The sequence below is a fragment of the Orbicella faveolata genome, unplaced genomic scaffold (assembly GCF_042242905.1).
Source record: "Orbicella faveolata isolate gen_17 unplaced genomic scaffold, um_ofav_v1 contig_34, whole genome shotgun sequence".
NCBI classification, from domain to species: domain Eukaryota; kingdom Metazoa; phylum Cnidaria; class Anthozoa; order Scleractinia; family Merulinidae; genus Orbicella; species Orbicella faveolata.
This window is the reverse complement of record NW_028301563.1, coordinates 28,190,001-28,217,862: the sequence shown is the minus strand read 5'-3', so window position 1 is coordinate 28,217,862 and position 27,862 is coordinate 28,190,001. Positions and strand designations below refer to the sequence as shown.

At 38.6% G+C, this 27,862-nt stretch overlaps 2 protein-coding genes and 2 pseudogenes across 6 annotated transcripts in view; all 4 read left to right on the top strand.

The window, feature by feature from the left end:
- The first annotated feature begins 5,416 nt into the window (after positions 1 to 5,416).
- Positions 5,417 to 6,249, top strand: LOC149105617 (uncharacterized; annotated as a pseudogene).
- Positions 6,250 to 8,182: 1,933 nt separating this feature from the next.
- On the top strand, positions 8,183 to 12,954 carry LOC149105616 (DELTA-actitoxin-Afr1e-like). 2 transcript variants are annotated; one of them, XM_089271179.1, is made up of 7 exons: positions 8,183 to 8,416; positions 8,581 to 8,686; positions 9,236 to 9,262; positions 9,671 to 9,739; positions 10,035 to 10,128; positions 10,436 to 10,630; positions 12,500 to 12,954. In XM_089271179.1, exons 2-7 carry the CDS (start codon positions 8,588 to 8,590, stop codon positions 12,835 to 12,837), a joined length of 822 nt encoding a protein of 273 aa, XP_089127305.1. In that variant the 5' UTR covers positions 8,183 to 8,416; positions 8,581 to 8,587; the 3' UTR covers positions 12,838 to 12,954. The 2 variants fall into 2 exon arrangements, with proteins under 2 accessions (XP_089127305.1, XP_089127306.1); XM_089271180.1 differs by lacking the exon at positions 9,236 to 9,262 and having other exon boundaries at positions 8,186 to 8,416.
- Positions 12,955 to 19,736: 6,782 nt separating this feature from the next.
- LOC149105615 (uncharacterized) lies at positions 19,737 to 21,267 on the top strand (annotated as a pseudogene). The gene is made up of 3 exons (XR_016201610.1): positions 19,737 to 19,801; positions 20,278 to 20,334; positions 20,526 to 21,267. The product of XR_016201610.1 is annotated as an uncharacterized LOC149105615 (transcript).
- Positions 21,268 to 23,315: 2,048 nt separating this feature from the next.
- Positions 23,316 to 27,862, top strand: part of LOC149105614 (DELTA-actitoxin-Afr1e-like) — a 4,618-nt gene continuing 71 nt past the window's right edge. The window contains exons 1-7 of one of the 3 annotated variants that reach the window (XM_089271176.1): positions 23,316 to 23,398; positions 23,563 to 23,668; positions 24,168 to 24,203; positions 24,625 to 24,693; positions 25,011 to 25,104; positions 25,394 to 25,588; positions 27,474 to 27,862. The exon at positions 27,474 to 27,862 is cut by the window's right edge and continues 71 nt beyond it. In XM_089271176.1, coding sequence (XP_089127302.1) covers positions 23,570 to 23,668; positions 24,168 to 24,203; positions 24,625 to 24,693; positions 25,011 to 25,104; positions 25,394 to 25,588; positions 27,474 to 27,811 — 831 coding nt within the window. In that variant the 5' untranslated portion in view covers positions 23,316 to 23,398; positions 23,563 to 23,569 and the 3' untranslated portion in view covers positions 27,812 to 27,862. The remainder of the gene's footprint in view (positions 23,399 to 23,562; positions 23,669 to 24,167; positions 24,204 to 24,624; positions 24,694 to 25,010; positions 25,105 to 25,393; positions 25,589 to 27,473) is intronic. The other 2 variants (XM_089271177.1, XM_089271178.1) reach the window with 2 other exon arrangements.

Genomic DNA, 27,862 nt, shown 5'->3' with positions numbered 1-27,862 from the left:
GGAGCTAACTGAAAATAAATATTACTTGACGCCAGTCACGTAATACATGTAGCGTGTTTGAACTTCTATTTTGGGCTTTGTCTGTAGTTTTATGTACCTTGCGTGAAATAATGAAACAATGTTGTAATAACGACATGGATCAACTCTCTTTTTGTATATTTCCCACAAAGCAAGGCCCACAAATGGAACAAAAACAGACTAGAGTGCTCAACAATACAGTTCTTTGAACATACCGCATTATGCAAATTTGAGAAGAGACTGTCGCGAACTTTTGCATTTTACCTGTGTGAACCTCGATTGCCCAGAAATTTTTTTCCATATTATTATAGTAGAAGCAACACTCTTTTGCACAGTACTTGTTTTAGTTCCATATCGGACATACCAAGATGCGTTTTAAGCCCGTAAAACTACGCAATTTTTGCCGTTTTCATAAGGGCTTTAGAAGGCAATTCTTCAACGGCCGACGGAATCCTTCAAAATGCTTGAAAAACTTAAAACTTCCTATTGTTAGAAAGAAGAAAAGTAAAGCTCTTATGCTAAGTTTATCCCGAGTTCTAGTTTTGTAAATTGTTTCAATGCGAATACCGAGAACTTTGTCAATTTTCCAGATATTTCTTGCATATTTAATGAGGCAAAAAGCTATATTTTCGTTTTTTGCGAATTTCTCGAAGACTTTAAATTCTAAGAAAATCGGAATAATATTTTCGAAAGTGGCTCCCTAAAAGCGTTGTTTAGGCAAAGTTTCAGGATTTTCGATTTTTCCAACCTGGCCAGCCATTCTCGATATTTTCAGTCAGTGACTCTTAAGCTCTCTAAGTATTGGCTCTAGAGGGACAAAGATAAGTTTGAAATATTCCGTGAACATGTTGGTTACTTGCACTCTATATTACGACGCCCCGCCCGGCTATTTGATTAGGTCGATTAGAACCGTTTCCAAGTACTGAAACTATAGCTTCTTGACAGGTCTAATTGCCTCATTGACTGAATTGTCAGAGGCTAATTGTCAAGGGCGGATAGGCACATCAAAAACAAAGTCTACAGGCTCCCCTGTCCCCGCCACGATTTCTACGCTCTCGGAATTCTTATGTTTCGCGCTCGCCGAGCTTTCTTTTCCGGCCTCGCCGGGAGCCTGTGCGCAGGCTAAAATTTCCGACGATCAACCCCGTATTTTTTATACGGGAGTCTCCTCCTCCCCGCCCCTCCCCCCACAGCCTTTGATCCTTTGATTGTGAGGTCAATTTTAATTACATCCTGATATTAACGATAAACACAGACAAACAGCAAACAAAGGTTTCTTTTCCTTGAGTGATGGTTAGCGAAGGGCAAACACAGCGAAATACATAGTACGCTGGACAAAACTGTTCTGGATCGACGTTTTGCCGCGAAAAATTAAAACAAACATAGTGACACAAAAAATTTTGAGATTGTCTTAAACTTTACTAAATTCCACACATGGAAACTTATCTTTATATGGATCACGCAAGAAAGGCTTGCGTTACACCTTGTCCAAATTTGGTAACTGAGTCACAAAAGTATTCAAATCACGTGATTTCTGAGAAAAATGAGTCACATTTGGAGTGTTGTTTTGCGAAGAAACTCTTTATGTGCCGGTGGATTTTTGTCACGATTTTGACAAGAAAGCATGAGAAAGACTTAAAACTTATTTGCCACTAAAATACAATATGATCTTAGAACTCTGAAGTTTTAGAACTGTTCTTGGCACTAGATCGGTCTTGCGCCTGTTTTGAAGATGTTTGCCTTTATCGCGCTTCGTACAAGCCACAATTTGCGCAAAATACTGCTGTGTTAAGGCGTTGTCAGCCAATGACATCAGGCACCGTTATTTGTGCTTTTGGAAATGTTTACGGACTTGTTTCTTGGTCCATCTACCAGTAGCTTGCCATTTTTTCGGATTTTCTTGCATAACAGCTTGAAATAACTTTGTTGGTTGCTTTGTGGCCCGTCAGTAATAGCATCACAAATTGAATCTTTGATTCTCTAAACCGCTGATTTATCACAGGGTTATAGTGCTGTTTAAATGGATTATCGCTCCTTCCTCATGCCATCTCGTTGAATTCATGAAAATATCCACAAACACCCAATGATATTCTTCGCACAACAACACTAGTCTAACATTACGATGTCGATGTAAACCATAACAATTTTTATCTTACAAATCGCGCAATTTTCCATACTTTTGCGATTCAGTCCGCAAATTTAGATACGCTTTAACGCAAACCTTCCTTGCGTGATCTATATGAAAATAATTTTCCATGTGTGGAATTTAATAAGGTTTAAGACAACCAAAAAATTATTTGCATCGCTTTGCTTGTTTTAATTTTTTATTGTAAAACGGCGATCCAGAACAGTTTTGTGCAGCGTACTAGGTTATTTACCGTTTACACGGATAAAACGGTTCGTCATCTGTTTGCGCAAATGGTAAGCAAAAATCCCCTAATTTTGAATTCCATACGTATTGGGTATTTACAGGAGCCATAATCGGGGACGGAGACCGTAAGCGCTCGCCATTTCTAGTATTGGGGTTGTCCCTATGATATGGGACAATAATTCTATTTTTAGAACAAATTGCGCCATCGCCTGCGGCACACGCGCGTACATGCTGCGAGAATTTTTGCGGATGTCGCGCGGGGGAAATGGCGTCCGAAATTCCCGAAATTTTTCATGTTTTTGGCCCACAACTCAACGCGTTTACGTCCGTTGGAATTTTGCTTAAGTATTTTCGTCGTAAGCTGCTCCAGTTTGAGTGAAGTAAGACAGTGTCGAATTTAGGTATGTTCCGCTGTAAGCTTATATATATCGCCGACCTAGTTGTGTTCCGACGGATGCTTCTTTTACATGAGCTGTATATTACTCCACTTTAAATTTCACATATGTTGAAGGTTAACCGCTTTTCCATTACACAGCAAAAAACTAGGTGGATATATTTAGATATAGCAGAGCTTCAGGACTTCATAGTTTCCTAGTTCCTCTTGCCACACGCTTGCGAGGAATTTGTCAGTCTATCGCGACCGAAAAGTAAAACAAAATAATTGCTAGTTTGAGTTTCGCTTGAATTGTAAGCAACGCTTGATGTTTCATCAAGGCCCAATAACTTTACGTCCGTAGATACTGCTCAGTTTTATTCGTGTAAATATCCAGTAAATTCTCTGTTGTCGATGAATGAGAGCGCCCGCCGATGCGTGTTTTGTACAGTCAGTAAACATGACAAATTGTACTTCCGCCGCACTTTCGTGTGAAAGCGTACATCGAACTCAAACAATAACTCTACAGTTTTTAAATATGTTTAAGATTGATAAATGTTTGAGAACATATTAAAAGCTAAGCTGAAAATGTGTGAATAAAGCAGAAATAATCAGCAAAGTTACGATGACGCTTTCTTTAATCAACTTGGAATAACGATTTCGATTTGGTTGATCGAGTTATCAAAACTCCTTGTCTATTTTCATTTTCGCAGTGTAAAACTTCACCATGCTTATGTTAAAGAAACACGCCTTTTTTGCGTTCGTGAAATTTGTTACAGCATCTCAGCACAAAAGATAAGATAAGATTCAATTGTCAAGATTTGTTGACAATTGAAAACACCGACTTGGACTTGAAAGTGCACGAGCTACACTATGCAAATGAGCTAATTGTACGCGTCAGACTTTCCTTTCGGTCAAAAACTTTTGCAAACTCACCAAACAAGCGGAAACAATAAACCATCAAAACAGGTTTTTGTTATGACGAACCATTGTCTGAGAAGCTCACAAATTAACTCGATACCAGAGTAGAGAGTTTTCTTGCTATATTCTTAAGCCAGAAAAAACGCAAAAACATACGCGTAAGCTTACAACTAGCGTGAGCAGATCTTATTATTCATTCCCAGCGCGAGATTGAAGTCTTGTTTTCGACCCTGAAAAACCCACCCTTTCCGTTAGCTCAGAGCATAAAACTACATATAAGTGCCCTGGTTCGTATTCCCTGCCTTATTCCCTGCCATCGCTGTGAAAAATACGCAAGAGAATCTCTCAACTCTCACCATTTGATCACGCAAGGTGACAACATCCACGCGAGAGCCCCCGACATGTGCGTGAATCCGCGCGGATATATGACGTCAGGATGGCGCAATTTGTTCTAAAAATAGAAAAATTATCCCATATCGTAGGTGCGCGTGAATCCCGAGACTTACGGTCTCCGTCCCCGATTATGGCTCCTGGTATTTACCATTAACTCGGCAAGTCTTAATTTACCAAGAGAGTCTAGACTAGTTCGACCTGCTCATCACAATTCCACAACTTGTAAATGGTAAGCACATTTTTCATTCGGACATTTCGTTTGGAAATTTTGAACTAGTAACTTTCGAAATGTTTTGCTTATTTGGAAAATTTTCCGGTCGGTAGAGCCAAATTTGTGTTACGTACCACTTACATTCTGACCGAAATTTTCGGAAGTTTTTGTTAAATGGTATACAATCATAATTAGACTGTATTGATATAAAATCAATTAGCATTTTTTGAATCAATTTTTGCGGAATAAATATGAAATAAAATCGTTTTAATTTAGCAAGAGATTAAACACAATATGAATCAAGCTGTTTGCACGCTGCTCTGTAGTGTGTGTACTTTAGCTTATTGTAAACATTTTGCTCGAGAATAAATTGAGCAAGTTTATTATTCCTTTTCTTTGTTTCCTGACTCTATTGCGATCCTCTGGCAATCGGGTTTTTGGTTGGTTCTTTAAGAATCAAGCGGAATCAGGCAATTTTTGCCCTTCAGTTCGATCCTGAACCTGGTTCCATTGCTCGGCGTGGTAAGCCAATTAAGATGAAGACAGTCATACGACAACTGCAATTGGTCTTAAAAGTTGTACATTATCAAATACAATCTGGTGCTAATTATAAACACAGTTATCTAAAAAAAATTACGAACACATGATATGGTTTCGATTTAGGAATCAGTAGGCTAAAGGGATCAAAACGAAACATTAGATTTTATATGGAAGGAACCGATTCGGTGCAACTGTTGATTCAAATGACCGCCCACAAATTCACTACGAATAATATTATAAACTATAAGTACAACTGCTAAAAAGAATGATAAAGTTGTTCCGTCGAAAAACAAAACTTGTTGCTGTCGAATATTCGGGCCCGAAGTCGCCCGAAAATGGCCTGTCGTATCCGACTATCCCGAAGTATTCTGTAAGTCTATTCACGACGGCTTGCGGAGAACTATTCAATTTCTGTAGCCATGGCTCTGATTGGAGTTTAATTTTTTCTTGTTTTTAGATCGCTAATTCCCGTTGTCTGCATACCTCATGCTCACCAGACTACTGTGAACCACAGGCAGGTTACATTGGCTGGCCAGACAAATGTTTCTTGAACTCAGCTGACAGCTAAACATTCAAAAAGAATATATTAAAGTTTTGTTCTCTGTCCTGGGCGGCATATCTGGATTTTGTATTTGACACTCTCCCACCAAGAAAATAAGTCTTCATTGTGAATTGATGAGTTTTTTCACAAGCTTGTTTTGTAGGAGAAATTGATCTACCATCAGACTATGACTCCATCATGGCTGGAGGCGCATGCGTCCTACATTGACAGTTCTCGCACAATTACCGCTCATCAATTAACATTCAACGCCGGCTCAGTAAGTGACGCAGCTCTCCTAAAGATTCCCACGATTCCAGCTGGTGTGATGAGAGATTCATTTTCGCTGACCTTAGACATCACAGTCGCGCATGACGTCAGCATTGGCCAAGGAACTGACAGCGACATCAAATATGGCGTGTCAGACGGTACCAGATTTATCGGCTTTGGAACATTGACAAGGGAAATTATGGAACTAATTCTCCATGGTAAGGATCGGAAGGCTTGTCTGGCTCTTCTTTGACCTCTCTTCGATACGAGTCAGTTACCCCTAAACCCAGCGAGTCCTTCTACCCCGGTCAGTTTGTCTTCACTCTCAAGTTGGATGAACGCTGGGGCTCCTGCTACACTGCGCATGACGGAGGCTTCTTGAGGACCGCTGGCTACAACAACCGACTGATGCTCGGCAAGGGACTCACTCTCGAGGTTTACAAGAGTAATGCGGGAGAGAGGGTTGGGATCAGGTACATCAAGGTCGCTGTCAAGCAAGACGCCTAGGAAGAGAAATCCTCAAACACAGCGCACATAAGGGAACCATAACAGTAGAAAAAGGAAACACGAGCAATACTGGGAGTATCAAAGAAATTTCAATTATTGTATGTTTTTAGTTGACTACTAAATAAAAACGGGACTAAGTGAAATTCGTTGGTCATTTTATGTATTATACATGATCAAACATTGTCAGTCCACAAACTCAAAACCAATATTTTGCAATACACAATAAAGAGAAATTTGTTGGTCATTTTATGTGTTATATATGATCAAACATTGTCAGTCCACAAACTCAAAACCGATATTTTGCAACACACAATAAAGAAAAATTTGTTGGTCATTTTTTTTTTTTTAACGCTGTATATAATCGATCAGTATCAGACGCAAATCGTCCCATTTCTTTTGATGTACACGCATCGTCATTTTACAGTTATCAGTTAGCGAAAAAATCTTTCCAATCTGGACAAACATGTTCTTGCGTGTTCTTGGTCAAAAAAAGCACCGTTAAAAGTTAAGCAGCGGAAAATAGGAGCAAAGTCGATATCACTCGTTTATGGAATCGAACACCCGCGGTATTGGGATAAGTTTTAGGAAGAACACTGGCTAGTTTTGAATTTTAAAAAGCCAGGTTTTTTGACAGTTCACACTGTCATCTTTAGCTACAAAATAATTTACGGACTGAGTTGATTATGAAGTGAAATCATGGATTCAGTGAACTCCTTACATACGGCCAGTGCGCCTGAAATTTGAATTGACCAATCAGGATTCAGCAGTTGCTAAAAATTTACTGTCTTGACGTCAAAAGCATGTTATAAGATAGGCGTTGAAGTCGGGCAACTTTTCTCACTGGAGACGGCATTTAAAAACCACGAGAAGCTAAGGGATATATAGATATAATTCACATCCGATTGTAAAAAGTGCAAAAACACACACAAAAAAAAGTAAAGAAAAAAAAAAAAATAACACATTTTGTCTTCAAGTTTTTAGTTCGGCACCAAAATTCGATCTTCCGCGGTTCCCCAACTCGCTCTTCGAAAATTGTTACCAGGTAGGATATATTACTTGCAAAAATCTTGGACGATTTTAATTTCGAAGAAAAACGATGTCCCAAAAAAAAAATAAACTCCGTCTGAAACTTTTAAGCGTCCGAAATTTCAAGTGTCCGAAATACTTACAGTACAGTATAAAACTATGAAGTAGCTCCAAGGCTATAATTACGGCGTCGTCGTTACTAAAGCCGTAAATTCCTTCCATTATCTAGGCTAAATTTTCCCGTAAAAAAAATAATTTTAACGTCACGTTACATGGAAAAGCGAAGTGAATCCTCAGTTCGCTGGCCTTTTGTGCTCTTAAGAAGAACAAGAAGTTCAATGCTAAAAGATTTAAAACGCATTTAAAAAAGCGAACGAGGTTTCGGCGCTACCTTGCGCCATTATCAAGTCAAAAAGTGACTTAAAAGATATTTATTGAGTGTTTTTAAGTGAAGTTTTCTAAAGTACAGATCGAGCAAACGAAAGAACGCAAACAAATTTAACTTTATTCAAGCCTCAAGGTTAAGTTACAAAGTGCGAACTAGCCTTGGCACTAATCACAAACCGACCACTTTGAATAATTTAGAACAATTGCATTTCATCGCTTACGTCAAGTTTCCTTTGCATTAATTAGCTTGTGGAGATAAACTAGTGTTCAACAAACGTTGTTTGAACTGTGCAAATAGCCAGAAGTAAAACATTTCATTTCACTGCCGGGATGTCATTTTCAGTTTTAGAACCAGTCACGTGCGAGAAGGCAAGGATCGCCAAGCATTCTAACATGAAGACTACAAAATAGCGTAGCCGTCAATTTTTCTATAATTGACTTTGCTTATGTTGGAACCCTATTAATACGGTCACCAGCTGGGATAACAACGACTGAAAACAATTCAAAAAACTACAACACTATATACGGAATTTTGAGCAAAAGAAGAGACTTGATGAGGTTACGTAATTAACAATGAGCGATTACATAACACGACGCGAAAAGACTAATCTGCATTTAATCTGCACGGAAAAAAGTACGCAAAAATGAACTAATAAATGCAGAAACTGAACCGAACGCGGCTAGAAATATTTTGATTTGATAGAAACAAAGGCAAAGCAAAAAATAGGCGACGAAATAGAACACAATTAACTCTCGTGGGTATAGCGGGGTTCCACGGTATATAGGAACCTGTTCAGAGCGATTTCACGTAAAGGCTTATCAGGTTATGCAGAGATAGATACATATACAGCGTGCAAAACAGTAAGTCAGCTTTTTGGTATTTTCTATATTTAAACTGCCTCCTTAACAATCATCAGTTTGTTTCCAACATAAACCGAAATCGTTGTTGAAGCAACTTACGGTAAGTTAGTTGAACTTCTTGTCATTGGTAATGAATGCTCTGTGGTCTTATTATTGTTTTCTAGGTTGAACATGGACCACCTCAGTTTTATCTTCTCCTTGCTGTTAATCGTTTCGGTTACTACTACTAGCTTTGGATCTGCGATCAAACCAAACAACCCAAATGGAGAGGTAAAGAAAGAGTTGACTTATGTTATTGCCTTTGATCAAACTTTCTGTTTGCAACCCTGAATGGCGTTTCTCCTAAAATTGCCATGGCATTTGAAGTCCGTTTTACGCCTTGAATGAAATTCGAATTTAAAACCGAGCATGAAAAATGGAAAAGCGCATGAAAACTAGCTTTTGCAACTCGATGTGCCATTTTGAATCTGAAATTTATGCCGAGACCTAGCCTGCGAGCAGACTCCCCGGCGAGCGAGCGTCGCGCCCCGATCGCCTTGCTCTCCGAATTCTCCAGTTTCGCGCTCGTCCGCTCGCTTTGCTCGCAGAATATTTTTTCCGTCCCCGCCGGGAGCCTCTTGGCAGACGAGCTGAGACCTTGTCATACCTATACACTTTTCCAAAAAAGTTGAATTGAAACGGCCACAATTTCATTCAAATACACTAAGTTTACATGTCGAAGGAATTTATTTATATTTTTAACACTTAACAGAGGGTGAAAAGCGTCTTTGCATGTGTTAGACGCTAAAAGGGCCTTGGAAATATGTTTTCTTTACATAGGAACTAGTAGAACTGCACAAAAGCAAGGTAATAACAACTTTTATTAGATATTTGTCGCTGTTCATTAGAAAAAAAAAAGAATAAAGTAAACAAATACATCGTGAATATTAACTCAGCGAGTGAAAACGAAAATCCAGGTTACTAAAAATAATAAACGATTATAATAATGTTGACATTGTTATTCATGACAACACCATTGATAATTATAATAATTATAACAATAACAATAATTAGGATGATGTTGTTGCTGATGTTTTTTGTGCATTGTAAACTGATTCAACTATGTTGTCATGATAAGGTGAGAATTGACCATACAAGCCAGACAACGGTTAAAGTTTGGCATAAAACATTCTTAAATAACAATGTGTCAAGCGACAGTTTTGAAACATTGCTTATTGTTGTTCTAACATTTTAGCTTTTTGTTTCTTTACAAAGCGGAAAATTGAGGCATTGTTGACAGATGCTGGTTTAACCGACTTCCCTGAAATGGTTCCCAATCGCCAGGTAAAAAGAAATTATTGTTTTTTTTTTCTGTAAAATCCAACTGAATGATAATAATAGTAACAACAACATCAACAAGAACAACAACAGCAATAATAATAATAATAATAATAATAATAATAATAATAATAATAATAATAATAATGATAGTTCATTTATACAGCGCACACACCCGTTTTTCGCCCGACGCCTTTTACAAAACCATCCCTAAAAACTACAGTGTTATTCTAAGAAACGTAAAAACTAAAAAAATCCCTCTCTTTCGGTTGTTTGGTTTGTTTTCCTTTTTCCTACATAGGAACTGGAGGCCCTTTTGGAGCGATCTCATAACACTGGAGTTAAACTGCCGACGGACTTGGAAGACCAAGACAGCGAAACGTCTAAGCGCAAAGGTAAATCATCTTTAGGAATCGGTCTTAAAAAAAAAAAAAAATAAAACAAAACAAAGCAAGAACAAACAAACAAACAAACAAACAAAAGATATGAAAACGTAAAGCATATACACAGAACATTACAGGAGTTAAAACTTTACCAGTTGGTGTAACTCTAGTTGAGTTAGCCCTCTAAACATGGCAAAGGTTTGCCGCCACTCGTCAAAATCAGGACCTGTCGGTATAGCAAGTAGATCTCTAGATCGGTGACTTCAGTGCGAAGGTTTTAAAAACATTTCCGTTGTGAAACTAACTTATTTCATTTCAGTTGCTGCAGGAACGGTTATTGAAGGTGCTCAGCTTACAGTCAATCTGTTGAAAGACGTCCTAAATGTCCTCGCTAACGTGAAACGCAAATGCGCGATTGGCGTTGACAACGAAAGTGGACTTCGTTGGCAGCAAGGCTCTTTCTACTTCTATTCTGGTACTGCGGATGAAAACTTGCCTTATTCTGTGGATAACGGTAAGAAGTGAATCAAGCATTTACAGAGGCTCGCTTAGGCCTTGCCACAAATGTCTGGATATGTTTTTGGATATTTAGAATTTTCCGAGATTTTAGAAACATTAAGATATTTAGAAAAGTTAGGCAAATTTAAAAATATTCATACCTATTTTGGCTTAGCCCTGTGTTTTCCTCGCTTTCCCATTGAAACAAGACTAAATTTTATGCCAGAAACAATACAGTTCAGCGATTTCCCACTTGAAAAATGTATTCCATATCACAAAAGCGCTAAAGGAACAAATTTTAAAAATGGCGGAAGCTGGTAACATCGAAGCACCTGAATCTTCTCCTTCAACTCCTTCCACTGAAAGAGATTTTAGAAATTTTGGCTGGGTTAAGGAATTTAAAATCGGAATGTTTTTGTTTACGATAAAAAATGAGAGATTTTTTAGAGGAGTTTTCAAGATATTTAAAAAGCGTTTGATATTTAGGAGATTTTTTGAGAATTTCTGGGAAGATATTTAGGCGATTTTTCTGCTTAGTTTTTGTTTCACTGAGAAGATATATCAAACACTGGAGACAGTGTTTCATCGGCTATCCAAACACCTCGAATTTCGTCAAAAATACTCCGCTGCGCGTCGTATTTCAACTCTCTTCTCGGTGTTTCAATATCCCGATGAAACACTGTTTCTCGTGTTTGATATATTACTTGAACTTGACTAACACAATATGAGCAACACCAACGTTTCACCTTGTTAAACATATATGTATATTTTTTTTCTGAGAAGACTCTTGCGCAAACATCCTTCACCATTTCGCGCCATGCTTAATGTGTGATGTAATTTTCTAAGTAATATCCCCATTTTTCAGAATTGGAGTCTCTTTAAAAGGGCCCAGATTCATAACTAGGAAAAAAATAAAGACGGATTCCGCTCAAAGTTCAAGGAATAAGTGCAAAATTTATTTACTAAAAATCTACCTATAGCACGGTAACTTTTTGAATACTATTTAAAACATCTCACTGTAATTCATTTCTCTAGATGACCCCGCGATTAAATCTTCAAGCATTCTCGAGAAATTTAATGTCGAACCTCGTAAAAATGCTTAAAGCGCGTGTTATTGCGTTTTAAACTAACGCGAAACGTCCGTTTTAATTGAAATATGGATAATTAACTTCAAGTCCAGTTTTGTCTTGCGGGGTCAACTTGAGAGCTAAGGTTTCGATAAGATCTTCCTACCTTTATTCAAAATATTACCATGCCATGAAGTTTTTTTGGTAACTTAATTTTTGCCATTGCTTGAATGTTCTGCGGAAATCACCTTAAAACCCTTGCCAGGAAAGCGCAGGTCAAAAACAAATAACTCGGCACATAGTTTTTCGTTCAGGGGTCTTAATATTAATTTTCTATTTAAAAATGCGTTCAAAATTTCAAAAGGAAGACGCAAGTTTGACTTAAGAAAACATGTTTCGGACACTTCAGTATTCATAATTAGCTTTTTTTTGTTAACATCTTTACATTAGGGCTTACAAAGTTGCAAACGCCTTTGGAAAACATGTTTTCTAAATATTAAATTGAATTGTGTCGTGATTTTTAAATGTTTACATTTTTTCTAATACTACGAAATTTCAAATATTTTCAAATGTACGAGTACTGGAGCATCGATAAAGTTTGTACTTGTCATGTGTGGCTTGCAGAAGGCCTAGGGCTATATTTTCTAGGCTGGTGGTTTATTATCTTATAATTGATCTCACAGGTCAGTTATTTGCCTCGGCCTTCGGCGTTGGCAAATAATCGATCTGCTTGCCACTCGCAGATCACGATGTTTTGCGATAGCCGAGTTTAAAACGTGTAAATTGTTTGTCTGTTTCTTTTATTCTATTTTCCATAGCGTGCGCTGTTGTTTACGGACCTCGCAAAACGTCCGGACCAGTCGCAACGGGAGCTGTCGGAGTCCTTGCCTACTACATTCCAAGCATCGACAAAACACTTGCTGTGATGTTCTCTGTTCCGTTTGATTATAACTTTTACCAGAACTGGTGGAATGCTAAGCTGTACCCTGGAAACCAAAGGGCCAACTATGATCAGTACTATGATTTGTATTATGATGCAAATCCCTTCAAAGCAAATGGTTGGCATGACAGATCCCTCGGTTCTGGTCTGAAATTTCGCGGCTCTATGTCCAATTCTGGTAAAGCTACCTTGGAAATTCATGTTCTTAAAAAATGAGCAACTGGCATGTAAACTAAGAATGCGTGCACAACTTAATCGCATGACCGATTTTTTTTTTTTTTTTTTTTTTCCTGTGGTGCTTAGTATTGAAGATTTGAAATGAAAAATAAACGAGTGGGAAAAAGAAACTGTTTTATTGTTTTTCATAAGTTGACCTACACTAAGGAGCTCAGTGAGCTAGTCAGGAGAATTCCTCTTAAAGGGCTGATGGCGTCCTCCTTTTAACATGTCAACCCTGTTTGCTACGTAAGGTATTATGGTAGGTGGATTTTTACGAAAAATGCGAAAAATCTCTGTTTCGCTGTTCAAATTGAGAAGACTGAGATAAATATTTTGCAAAAAGAATTGAATGGGGGAAAACGCTTTTTTCACTTTTTGAGTTAAAGCAAAAACTATCTTTGAATATCATTAACCCCTTACAGCGCGTCGACACCTCTAATTAAAATTCACCGCCAGTTGTCACATATAATGCGAATCCTCCGTAGGAAAAAGATGGCGACTGTTAAATTTACCCATAGTTCTTAGCGCACGAAAATGTCGACAAAGCTCATAAAAACGTACAGAAACGTTATAAAATCTTCAAGCATAGGCTACTTAATATCCTTCGTACAGAGACAAATATTGTAAAAATTTGGCTTTCTTTGTGCCCTTAAGGCTGTGTTAGGTTCGCAGGGCATTGTGGTGAAATGTACAGCCGCCATCTTTTTTCCTACGGTGGATTGCGGTGTGGTATTTCATTTGTGCACGCGAAATGTTCTCAATCTGGTCGTTTCATCACAAGTTGGCTTTCGTTCTTGTCAAATTTTCTTTATGTCCGGATGAAAAATTCTTGCCCATTTTCGTCTTCGAAGAAGCTGAAGAGACGAAAATCTGGTGGAACCCACAGGTTCAGCGTCGAACAAGATCTTTGGCTCCGAGCGACCGTACTGTAACCAAGAAGAACGGTTGAAGGAACTCGAGGACACTAGTCTTGCCAATGAAGCTAAAGGACAAAGTACAACAAGTGCTAGCGGCCCGAAATTGTTTTAGAACGGACGCGATTCCGAAACTTCCACAATGAGAGAGTTAAGCGCAGATGTAGATGTAGACAATGTAGACCTCGAGATTTCCTCTTTTTCATGCTTTTTGGCTTCACGAGGCATGGTTTCAAAAAATGTCTGGAGAACGAAGGAGCCTAAACTTAAGCAACATAATACCAATGCCGCCGACGAAATCTTTTAAGTAAAAGTAATCACGGCAGTTTAACTTTTAGTAGGTCGCTTCTCGGACGATTTCACTGCGACGGGTTTCCGCCCCAGAATATTAGTCGTCTGTTTATTTCAAGTTGTCATAACTCATTGTTGTGGTAAACTGACCCGTGTCGACATCTGTCAGTGCGGAGGGGACTTTTAACACCTATTCATATCAATCTCATAAAAGGTTTTTCGTATTTTTCTCGATGAAATAAAACTGCATATAAGGATGAACATTTTTAGTTCGTTTACGCGCGTCTTCCGATGGAATTGGCTGAAAATCGGCAGGTATGTTCTAGGATACCTCCTTCGAAAAAGGGTGTCGGGCTTTGTGTAATTTCGCTTCCGTTTCAAAGTTATGCCTCTTAAGTAGAAGGAAACGTCCGCATTGAAAATATCAAAGTTTAGGAGGGTGTAGGAAAAAAACCAAACCACATCTGGAAAATCGCAGACACCTTTTTGAGGGTGATGTGTGAGAAAACATTTCCGATGTAAATCGCGCCGCTCCGATCATTCACGCGCGGAAGCGAACCAGTTTAAGCGAAGCAATGTTTCTGGGTATTTCTTTTAATGTCACTGCGACAAAAACTTTTTAGAAAATTTCAAAGATACCATTTTATACCATAACTATTAAGCTTTCAGAAAATGTATAGGTTGATGGAGTTTTCTTTCATTCAAGCGCCAGCGTAAGAGCGCGATTTCCAAACACTATCAATCCACCTACCATGATACCTTAATTTCCATATCATGTGTTAGGTATAATATTTTAGTTTGATTTTGTTTCTTTTGCCAAAGTTCTTTAATTTCCTTTCTTCTCTCTAATTCTTTTAACCCTCGGAGGTAATACTCTTTCCCCTCGGACGTACAAGGGGGGGGGGGGGCTGGCATCAACCACACCCCCTCCCCATAGAAGGCTTTACCAAAGTTTTTAAAACACAATTTACTCTAAAGGGCTGAAACGTTCAGTAGCTGTTCCTTCATTCACTGCAGAAATTTTGATGTGTCAATTGTGTGTCCATCATTTTTGGGCGAGGAAATGTAAAAGGAACAGGGATGGTCGTCGTAGCTTTTGGGAGTTAAAAAAGCAGTTTTGGTTCTTCTTAGGGTGTTTGGCCTTAAAAGGTCCAGAGTGAAAGCTTTTGCGGCACCTTTTAGGGAATTGAGCCGAAAAACGTCGGTGCCAGTTATGTGTTGTTTTAGAATTGGCACCTCTTAGGGGTGAAATAATTTCAAGCCACATCCACAAAACAGGATCCTGAAACCCCTTAGGCGTTCTTTTTGAAATTTCCGTAACCTGCGAACAGGCTCCCGGTGAGTCCGAACGAAACGAGGGAGCCTGTAGACATTCTATTGATGCCGCCGTTTTATGGTACCAGCTCCTGGTATCATGATATGATTGGTTAAATCGCTGATTGTTGACATCTTTGAGATGAATATTTGACAGATCTTTGTAAAATTACACGACTCCAACGGTTCCTTACAATAGTGCGTTTGCCGTTCTCTTTTAAGTTTCGGTCTCTCGACCTCTCGTTATTTCACAAGTGATTTTGAAGGATGAGGAGGAATTTTAAGTAAAAGCTAGTGGAGTGGAGCCGTTTGGCGAAACGACTTCGGTGGTGTAGGCGAAACGACTTCGACACAAGCGAATCGACTTCTAGGCGAAACGACCGGTTACTGGTCAAAGGCATGGTTTCCGGACTTTCCACTGTTATTGGCACGTCGCTTCGTAGAGTTTGACACCTCTATCATGTGCTTATAATTTCCTTAGGCTCATTTCAGTTTTGGAAAATGTGTTTTAAGCTCTCTAAGTATTGGCTCTAGAGGGACAAAGATAAGTTTGAAATATTCCGTGAACATGTTGCTTACTTGCACTCTATATTATGACGCCCCGCCCGGCTATTTGATTAGGTCGATTAGAACTGTTTCCAAGTACTGAAACTGTAGCTTCTTGACAGGTCTAATTGCCTCATTGACTGAATTGTCACAGGCTAATCACCAAGGGCGGATAGGCACATCAAAAAGAAAGTCTACAGGCTCCCCTGTCCCCGCCCCGATCGCTTCCCTCTCCGAATTCTTGAGTTTCGCGCTCGTCGAGCTTTCTTTTCGACCTCGCCGGGAGCCTGTTCGCAGGCTAAAATTTCCGACGAACAGCCCCGTCTTTTTTATATGGGAGTCTCCCACCCAGGCTTTGATCCTTTGATTGTGAGGTCAATTTTAATTACATCCAGGAGCCATAATCGGGGACGGAGACCGTAAGCGCGTGCTACTTCTAGTATTGGGGCTGTCTCTATGATATGGGACAATTTTTCTATTTTTAGAACAAATTACGCCATCATGTGCGACACACGCGTGTACAATGCTACGAGGATTTTTGCGGATGTAGCGCGGGGAAATGGTGTCCGAAATTCCCGAAATGTTTGATGCTTTTGGCCCACAAATCAATACGTTCATGTCTGTTGGATTTTTGCTTCAGTATTTTCGTCGTAAGCTGCTCCAGTTTGAGTGAAGTAAGACAGTGTCGAATTTAGTTATGTCCCACTCAAAAAGTTGTGTTCCGCTGCTTCTTTTACAAGAGCTCCACATTACTCCATTCTAAGTTTCACATATGTTGAAGATTAACAGCTTGTCCATAAGACAGCAAAAAACCGGTTGGATATATTTGGATATAGCACCGTTTCAGGACTTCAAAGTTTCTCTCCTCTTGCCACACGCTTGCGAGGATTTCGCCAGAGTCTATCGCGACCGAAAAGTAAAAAAAAATAATGTCAAGTTTGAGTTTCGCCTGACTTGTAAGCAACGCTTGATGTTTTATCAAGGCCCAATAAGTGACAATAACGTTTACGTCTGTAGATGCTGCTCAGTTTTGTTTGTGTAAAAATCCAATTGTCTATTGTCGATCAATAAGAGCGCCCGCCGATGCGTGTTTTGTACAGTCGGTAAAACATGACAAAATTGGACTTCCGCACTTTCGTGTGAAAACGTACATCGAACTCATATAATATCTCTAGTTTTGAAATATGTTTAAGGTGATAAATGTTTGAGAACATATTAAAAGCTTAGCTCAAAATATGCGAATACAGCAGAAATAATCAGCAAAGTTACGATGACGCTTTCTTTAATCAACTCGAATAACGATTTCGATTTCGTTGGTTGAGTTATCAAAACTCCTTGTCTATTTTATTTTGGCAGTGTAAAATTTCACTAGGTTGTAAAAGAAATGCACATAATGTCAGGAGCCTTTTGGCGTTGGTGAAAATTGTTGCAACTTCTCAGCACAAAAGACAGCGAAAGAAATCTTTGTCAAGATTTGTTGACAATTGAAAACACCGACTCGGATTTGGAAGTACACGAGCTGCACTATGCAAATTAGCTACTTATGTACGCGTCTGACTTTCCTTTCAAAAACTTTTGCAAACTCGCCATACAAACAGAACAATAAGAAACTATCAAAAACAGGGTTTGGTTATGATTAAGCATTGTTTGGGAAACTCACAAATTAACTCGATACCAGAGTAAAGTGTTTTGTTGCATGACTTTTCTTTCCAGAACCAAACGCAAAATCTTACTCGTACAACTAGCGCGAGCAGATATTGTTCATTCGCAGCGCGAAATTGAAGTCATGCTTTCGACCCTGAAAAACTCACCTTTTTCATTAGCTCAGAGCATAAAAATACATCTAAGAGCCCTGGTTCTTATTCCCTGCCTTATTTCCTGCCATCGCTGTGATAAATCTGCGGGAGAATCTCGCAACTCTCACCATTTAGTTGATCACACAACGTGACAACACCCACGCGAGAGCCCTCGACATGTAGGTGGATCCGCGCAGATATATGACGTCAGGATGGCGCAATTTGTTCTAAAAATAAAAAAAAATTAACCGGTATCATAGGTGCGCGCGGATCCTAAGACTTACGGTCTCCGTCCCCGATTATGGCTCCTGTTACATCCTGATATTAACGATAAACACAGAAAAACAGCAAACAAAGGTTTCTTTTCCTTTAGCGATGGTTAGCGAAGGGCAAACACAGCGAAATAACCAGTACACTGGACAAAACTGTTCTGGATCGACGTTTTGCCGCGAAAAATTAAAACAAACATAGTGACACAAAAAAAATTTGAGATTGTCTTAAACTTTACTAAATTCCACACATGGAAACTTATTTTTATATGGATCACGCACGAAAGGCTTGCGTTACACCTTGTCCAAATTTGGTAACTGAGTCACAAAAGTATTGAAAATCACGTGATTTCTGACAAAAATGAGTCATATTTGGAGTGTTGTTTTGCGAAGAAACTCTTTATGTGCCGGTGGATCTTTTTGTCACGATTTTGACAAGAAAGCATGAGAAAGACTCTTAAAACTTATTTGGCCACTGAAATACAATATGATCTTAGAACTCTGAAACTGTTCTTGCCACTAGATCGGTCTTGCGCCTGTTTTGACGATGGCTGTCTTTTATTGCGCTTCGTACAAGCCACAATTTGCTCAAAATTATGCCGTGTTAAGGCGTTGTCGGCCAATAACAATAGGCACTGCTATTTGAGCTTTTAGAAATGTTTACGGACTTGTTTCTGGGCCCATCTACCAGTAGCTTGCCATTTTTTCGGATTTTCCTGCATAACAGCTTGAAATAACTTTGTTGGGTTGCTTTGCGGCCCTTCAGTAATAGCATCGCAAATTGAATCTTTGATTCTCTATACCGCTGATGTATCACCGGGTTATAGTGCTGTTTAAATGGATTATCACTCCTTCCTCATGCCATCTCGTTGAATTCATGAAAATATCCACAAACACCCAATGATATTCTTCGCACAACAACACTAGTCTAACACTACGATGTCGATGTAAACCATAACAATTTTTATCTTAGAAATCGCGCAATTTTCCATACTTTTGTGATTCAGTCCGCAAATTTAGCTACGCTTTAACGCAAGCCTTCCTTGCGTGATCTATATGGAAATAATTTTCCATGTGTGGAATTTAATAAGGTTTAAGACAACCAAAACAGTTTTGTCCAGCGTACTAGGTTATTTAGGTACTAGGTTATTTACCGTTTACACGGATAAAACGGTTCGTCATCTGTTTGCGCAAATGGTAAGCAAAAATCCCCTAATTTTGAATTCCGTACGTATTGGGTATTTACCATTAACTCGGCAAGTCTTAATTTACCAAGAGAGTCTAGACTAGTTCGACCTGCTCATCACAATTCCACAACTTGTAAATGGTAAGCACATTTTTCATTCGGACGTTTCGTTTGGAAATTTTGAACTAGTAACTTTCGAAATGTTTTGCTTATTTGGAAAATTTTCCGGTCGGTAGAGCCAAATTTGTGTTACGTACCATTTACATTCTGACCGAAATTTCCGGAAGTTTTTGTTAAATGGTATACAATCATAATTAGACTGTATTGATATAAAATCAATTAGCATGTTTTGAATCAATTTTTGCGGAATAAATATGCAACAAAATCGTTTTAATTTAGCAAGAGATTAAACACAATATGAATCAAGCTGTTTGCACGCTGCTCTGTACTGTGTGTACTTTAGCTTAATGTAAACATTTTGCTCGAGAATAAATTGAGCAAGTTTATTATTCTTTTTCTTTGTTTCCTGACTCTATTGCGATCTACTGGCAATCGGGTTTTTGGTTGACTCTTTAAGAATCAAGCGGAATCAGGCAATTTTTACCCTTCAGTTCGATCCTGAACCTGGTTCTATTGCTCGGCGTGGTAAGTCAATTAAGATGAAGACAGTCATAAGACAACTGCAATTGGTCGTAAAAGTTGTACATTATCAAATACAATCTGGTGCTAATTATAAACACAGTTATCTAAAAAAACATTGCGAACACGTGATATGGTTTTGATTTAGGAATCAGTAGGCTAAAGGGATGAAAACAAAACATTCGATTTTAAATGGAAGGAACCGATTCGGTACAACTGTTGATTCAAATGACCGCCCACAAATTCACTACGAATAGTATTATAAACTATAGGTACAACTGCTAAAAAGAATGATAACGTTGTTCCGTTGAAAAACAAAACTTGTTGCTGTCGAATATTCGGGCCCGAAGTCGCCCGACAATGGCCTGTCGTATCCGACTATCCCGAAGTATTCTGTAAGTCTATTCACGACGGCTTGCGGAGAAGTATTCAATTTCTGCAGCCATGGCTCTGATTGGAGTTTAATTTTTTCTTGTTTTTAGATCGCTAATTCCCGTTGTCTGCATACCTCATGCTCACCAGACTACTGTGAACCACAGGTAGGTTACGTTGGCTTGCCAGACAAATGTTTCTTGAACTCAGCTGACAGCTAAACATTTAAAAAAAAATGTATTAAAGTTTTGTTGTCTCTCCTGGGCGGCATATCTGGATTTTGTATTTGACACTCTCCCACCCAGAAAATAAGTCTTCATTGTGAATTGATGAGTTTTTTCACAAGCTTGTTTTGTAGGAGAAATTGATTTACCATCAGACTATGACTCCATCGTGGCTGGAGGCGCATGCGTCCTACATTGACAGTTCTCGCACAGTTACCGCTCATCAATTAACATTCAACGCTGGCTCAGTAAGTGACGCAGCTCTCCTAAAGATTCCCATGATTCCCACTGGTGTGATGAGAAATTCATTTCCGCTGACCGTAGACATCAAAGTCGCGCATGACGTCAGCATTGGCCAAGGAACTGACAGCGATATCAAATATGGCGTGTCAGACGGTACCAGATTTATCGGCTTTGGAACATGTGACAAAGGAAATTATGGAACTAATTCTCCATGCTATGGATTGGAAGGCTTGTCTGGCTCTACTTTGACCTCTCTTCGATAGGAGTCAGTTACCCCTAAACCCAGCGAGTCCTTCTACCCCGGTCAGTCAAGTTGGATGAACGCTGGGGCTCCTGCTACACTGCGCATGATGGAGGTTTCGTGAGGAGCGCTGGCTACAACAACCGACTGATGCTCAGCAAGGGACTCACTCTCGAGGTTTACAAGGGTAGTGCAGGAGAGAGGGTTGGGATCAGGTACATCAAGGTCGCTGTCAAGCAAGACGCCTAGGAGGAGAAATGCTCAAACACAGCGCACATAAGGGAACCATAACAGTAGAAAAAGGAAACACGAGCAATACTGGGAGTTTCAAAGAAATTTCAATCATTGTATGTTTTTAGTTGGTTACTAAATAAAAACGGGACTAAGAGAAATTTGTTGGTCATTTTATGTATTATCTATGATCAAACATTGTCAGTCCACAAACTCAAAACCAATATTTTGCAATACACAATAAAGAGAAATTTGTTGGTCGTTTTATGTATTATCTATGATCAAACATTGTCAGTCCACAAACTCAAAACCAATATTTTGCAATACACCATAAAGAGAAATTTCTTGGTCATTGTTTTTTTACGCTGTATATAATCGATCAGTATCAGACGCAAATCGTCCCATTTCTTTTGATGTGCACGCATCGTCATTTTACAGTTATCAGTTAGCGAAAAAATCTTTCCAATCTGGACAAACATGCTCTTACGTCTTCTTGGTCAAAAAAAGCACCGTTAAAGGTTAAGCAGCGGAAAATAGGAGCAAAGTCGATATCACTCGTTTATGGAATCGAACACCCGCGGTATTGGGATAAGTTTTAGGAAGAACACTGGCTTGTTTTGAATTTTAAAAAGCCAGGTTTTTTGACAGTTCACACTTTCATCTTTAGCTACAAAATAATTTACGGACTGAGTTGATTATGAAGTGAAATCATGGATTCAGTGAACTCCTTACATAAGGCCAGTGCGCCTGAAATTTGAATTGACCAATCAGGATTCAGCAGTTGCTAAAAATTTACTGTCTTGACGTCAAAAGCATGTTATAAGATAGGCGTTGAAGTCGGGCAACTTTTCTCACTGGAGACGGCATTTAATAACCACGAAACGCAACTAAGGGATATATATATAATTCACATCCGATTGTAATAAGTACAAAAACACACACACAAGAAAAAGGTAAAAAAATATAAATGAAACATTTTGTGTCTTCAAGTTTTTCGTTTGGCGCCAAAATTCGATCTTCCGCGGTTCCCCAACTCGCTCTTCGAAAACTGTTACCAGGTAGGATATATAACTTGCAAAAATCTTGGACGATTTCAATTTCGAAGAAAAACGATGTCCCCCCCTCCCCCCCCCAAAAAAACTCTGTCTGAAACTTTTAAGCGCCCGAAATTTCAAGCGTCCGAGATACTTACAGTACAGTATAAAACTATGAAGTAGCTCCAAGGCTATAATTACGGCGTCGTCGTTACTAAAGCCGTAAATTCCTTCCATTATCTAGGCTAAATTTTCCCGTAAAAAAATAATTTTAACGTCACGTTACATGGAAAAGCGAAGTGAATCCTTAGTTCGCTGCCCTTTTGTGCTCTTAAGAAGAACAAGAAGTTCAACGCTAAAAGATTTAAAACGCATTTAAAAAAGCGAGCGAGGTTTCGGCGCTACCCTGCGCCATTATCAAGTCAAAAAGTGACTTAAAAGATATTTATTGAGTGTTTTTAAGTGAAGTTTTCTAAAGTACAGAGCAAACGAAAGAACGCAAACAAATTTAACTTTATTCAAGCCTCAAGGTTAAGTTACAAAGCGCGAACTAGCGTTGGCACTAGTCACGAACCGACCACTTTGAATAATTTAGAACAATTGCATTTCATCGCCTACGTCAAGTTTCCTTTGCATTAATTAGCTCGCGGAGATAAACTAGTGTTCAACAAACGTTGTTTGAACTGTGCAAATAGCCAGAAGTAAAACATTTCATTTCAGTGCCGGGATGTCATTTTCAGTTTCAGAACCAGTCCCGTGCGAGAAGGCAAGGATCGCCAAGCATTCTAACATGAAGACGACAAAATAGCGTAGCCGTCAATTTTCCTATAATTGACTTTGCCTATGTTGGAACCCCATTAATACGGTCACCAGCTGGGACAACAACGACTAAAAACAATTCAAAAAACTACGACGCTATATACGGAATTTTGAGCAAAAGAAGAGACTTGATGAGGTTACGTAATTAACAATAAGGGATTACATAACACGACGTGAAAAAAACTAATCTACATTTAATCTGCACGGAAAAAGTACGCAAAAATGAACTAATAAATGCAGAAACTGAACCGAACGCAGCTAGAAATATTTTGAATTGATAGAAACAAAGGCAAAGCAAAAAATAGGCGACGAAATAGAAAACAATTAACTCTCGTGGGTATAGCGAAGTTCCACGGTATATAAAAACCTGTTTAGAGCGATTTCACGTAAAGGCGTATCAGGTTACGCAGAGATAGATACATATACAGCGCGGAAAACAGTAAGTCAGTTTTTTGTTATTTTCTACGTTTAAACTGCCTCTTTAACAATCATCACTTTGTTTCCAACATAAACCGAAATCGTTGTTGAAGCAACTTTCGGTAAGTTTGTTGAACTTCTTGTCATTGGTAATGAATGCTCTGTGGTCTTATTATTGTTTTCTAGGTTGAACATGGACCACCTCAGTTTTATCTTCTCCTTGCTGTTAATCGTTTCGGTTACTACTACTAGCTTTGGATCTGCGATCAAACCAAACAACCCAAATGGAGAGGTAAAGAAAGAATTGACTTATGTTATTGCCTTTGATCAAACTTTCTGTTTGCAACCCTAAATGGCGTCTATCGTAAAATTCCTATGGCATTTGTGGTCCGTTTTACGCCATGAATGAAATTCGAATTTTAACACGAGCATGGAAAATGGAAAAGCGCATGAAAATGAGCTTTTGCAACTCGAGGTGCCATTTACAATCTAAAATTTATGCTAGGACCTAGCCTGTGAACAGGCTCCCGGCGAGCGAGCGTCGCGCCCCGATCACCTTGCTCTCCAAATTCTTCAGTTTTGCGCTTGCCCGCTCGACTTGCTCGTCGAATTTGTTTTTCTGTCCTTGCCGGGAACCTGTTGGTAGGCTAGCTGAGACCCTGCCATACGTAAACACTTTTGCAAGAAAGTCAAATTAAAACGGCCACAATTTCATTGAAACACGCCTTTGCATGTGTTAGCCACTAAGAAATAGCCGCAGTAAGTTGTTGGATATATTTCGCTCCACATAGGAACTAGAAGAACTGCCCGGCGGCCGCGAAAGCAAGGTACGTAATGACAACTTTTATTGGATATTTGTAGCTGTCCACTAGAAAAGAAGAATAAATTAAACAAATACATTGTAAATATTAAATCAGAAAGTGAAAACTTGAATTCAGGTTATTAAAAGTGATAAGCGATTATAATAATGTTGACATTAGTGTCCATGGCAACACCATTGATAAATATAATAATTGTAACAATAACAATAATTTCGATTATGGTGATGATGTTGCTACTGATGTTTTTTGTGCATTGTAAACTGATTCAACTATGTCGTCATGATAAGGTGAGAATTAGAACATACGGGCCAGAGGACGGTTAAATTTTGGCATAAAACATTCCTAAATAACAAAGTGTCAAGAGACAGTTTTGAAACATTGCTGATTCTTGTTCGAAAATTTTAGCTTTTTTTTTTTCTTTACAAAGCGGGAAGCTGAGGCATTGTTGCGAGATGCTGGTTTGACCGACTTCCCTGAAATGGTTCCCAACCGCCAGGTAAAAAGAAATTATTGTTTTTTGTTTGTTTTTTTTCTGTAAAATCCAGCTGAATAATAATAATAGTAACAACAACAACAACAACAACAACAATAATGATAGTAATAGTAATAAGTAACAATAATAATAATAATAATGATAATGATAATGATAACAATAATAGTTCATTTATATAGCGCACACATCCATTTTTTTGCCCGACGCCCTTTACAAAACTATCCCTAAAACTTCAATTTTCCTTTAAGAAACTTAAAAACTGAAAAAAAAAAAACCTCTCTCTTTGGGTTGTTTGGTTTGTTTTCCTTTTTCCTACATAGGAACTGGAGGCCCTTTTGGAGCGATCTCATAACACTGAAGTTAAACTGCGGAAGGACTTGGAAGACCAAGACAGCGAAAAGTCCAAGCGCAAAGGTAAATGATCTTTAGGAATCGGGCTTAGAAAAAAAAAACAAAAACAAACAAACAAACAAACAAAACATATCAAAACGTAAAGCATGTACACAGAACTTTACAAGAGTGAAAACTTTACCAGTTGGTGCAACTCTAGTTGAGTTAGCCCTCTAAACATGGCAAAGGTTTGCCGCCACTCGTCAAAATCAGGAGCTGTTGGTATAGCAAGTAGATCTTTAGATCGGTGACTTCAGTGGTAAGGTTTTAACGAGATTTCGGTTGTGAAACTAACTTGCTTATTTCATTTCAGTTGCTGCAGGAACGGTTATTGAAGGTGCTCAGCTTACAATCAATCTGTTGAAAGACGTCCTAAATGTCCTCGCTAACGTGAAACGCAAATGCGCGATTGGCGTTGACAACGAAAGTGGACTTCGTTGGCAGCAAGGCTCTTTCTACTTCTATTCTGGCACTGCGGATGAAAACTTGCCTTATTCTGTGGATAACGGTAAGAAGTGAATCTAGCATCTACAGAGGCTCGCTTAGGCCTTGCCACAAATATCTGGGTATGCTTTTGGATATTTACAATTTTCCGAGATTTCTAGAAACATTAAGATATTTAGAAAAGTTAGCCGAATTTAAAAATACTGATACCTATTTTGGCTTAGCGCTGTGTTTTCCTCGCTTTCCCATTGACACAAGACTAAATTTTATGCCAGAAACAATACAGTTCAGCGATTTCCCACTTGAAAAATGTATTCCATATCACTAAAAGCGGTAAAGGAACAAATTTTAAACTGAAATGGCGGAAGCTGGTAACATCGAAGCACCTGAATCTTTTTTTTCAACTCCTTCCACAGAAAGAGATTTTAGAAATTTCGACCGGCCTAAGGGATTTAAAATCGGAATATTTTTTTTACGATAAAAAATAAAAAGATTTTTTAGAGGAGTTTTCAAGATATTTAGAAAATGTTTGATATTTAGGAGATTTTTTGAGAATTTCTGGGAAGATATTTAGGCGATTTTTCTGCTTAGTTTTTGTTTCACTGAGAAGATATATCAAACACTCGAGACAGTGTTTCATTGGCTATCTAAACACCTCGAATTTCGTCAAAAATACTCCGCTGCGCGTCGTATTTTCAACTCTCTTCTCGGTTTTGAATATCCCAATGAAACACTGTTTCTCGTGTTTGATATATTACTTCAACTTCAACACAATATGACCAACAAGAACGTTTCACCTTCTTAAACATATATGTATATTTTTTTCTGAGAGGATTCTTGCGCAAACATTCTTCACCTTTTCGCGCCATGCTTAATGTGTGATGTAATTTTCTAAGTGATATCCCCATTTTTCATAATTGGAGTCTCTTTAAAAGGGCCGAGATTCATAACTAAGAAAGAAATTAAGACAGATTCCGCTCAAAGTTCAAGCAATAAGTGCAAAATTTATTAACTAAAAATCTACTTATAGCACGGTAACTTTTTGAATACTATTTAAAACGTCTCATTGTAATTCATTCTCAGGGTGACCCCGCGATTAAATTTCCAAGCATTCTCGAGAAATTTAATGTCCGGCAAACCTCGTAAAAATGCTCAAAGCGCGTGTTATTGCGTTTTCAACGAACGCGAAACGTCCGTTTTAATTGAAATATGGATAACTTCAAGCCCAGTTTTGTCTCGCGGGCTCAGCTTGAGAGCTAAGGTCTCGATAAGATCTCCCTACCTTTATTCAAAATATTACCATGCCATGAGGTTTTTTGGTAACTTAAATTTTGCCATTATTGCTCGAATTTTCTGCCGAAATCATGTTAAAACCCTTGTCAGTAAAGCGCAGATCAAAAACAAATAACTCGGCACAGAGGTTTCGTTTAGAAGTCTTAGTATTAATTTTCTATTCAAAAATGCGTTCAAAATTTCAAAAACAAGACACAACGTTTGACTTAAGAAAACATGTTTCGGTCACTTCAGTATTCATAATTAGCATTTATTTTTGTTAACATCTTTACATTCTGGCTTACAAAGTTGCAAACGTCTTTGAATTGACGATGTAAAACAGGTTTTCCAAATTTCAAATTGAATTGTGTCGTGATTTTTAAATGTTTAACATTTTTTCTAATACTACGAAATTTCAAATATTTTCAAATGTATGAGTACTGGAGCATCGATAAAGTTGGTACGTGTCTTGTCTGGCTTGCAGAAGGCGCAGGATTATATTTTCTAGGATGGAGGTTTATTATCTTATAACTGATCTCAAAACTCAATTATTTGCCTGGCCTTTGGCGTTGGCAAATAATCGATCTGCTTGCCACTCACAAATCACGATATTTTGCGATAGCCGAGTTTAAAATGTGTAAATTGTTTGTCTGTTTCTTTTATTCTATTTTCCACAGCGTGCGCTGTTGTTTACGGACCTCGCAAAACGTCTGGACCAGTCGCAACGGGAGCTGTCGGAGTCCTTGCCTACTACATTCCAAGCATCGACAAAACACTTGCTGTGATGTTCTCTGTTCCGTTTGATTATAACTTTTACCAGAACTGGTGGAATGCTAAGCTGTACCCTGGAAACCAAAGGGCCAACTATGATCAGTACTATAATTTGTATTATGATGCAAACCCCTTCAAGGCAAATGGTTGGCATGACAGATCCCTCGGTTCTGGTCTGAAATTTCGCGGCTCTATGTCCAACTCTGGTAAAGCTACCTTGGAAATTCATGTTCTTAAACAATGAGCAACTGGCATGTAAACCAAGCATGCATGCACAACTTAATTGCATAACCGA

What these genes read in the sequence shown, in the direction of transcription:
- LOC149105616 (XM_089271179.1), top strand. Translation starts at nt 8,588, where the DNA reads ATGGACCACCTCAGTTTTATCTTCTCCTTGCTGTTAATCGTTTCGGTT. An exon ending in AAATGGTTCCCAATCGCCAG is followed by an intron (nt 9,740 to 10,034) that starts GTAAAAAGAAAT and finishes TTTCCTACATAG; the next exon opens with GAACTGGAGGCCCTTTTGGA. An exon ending in GCCTTATTCTGTGGATAACG is followed by an intron (nt 10,631 to 12,499) that starts GTAAGAAGTGAA and finishes TATTTTCCATAG; the next exon opens with CGTGCGCTGTTGTTTACGGA.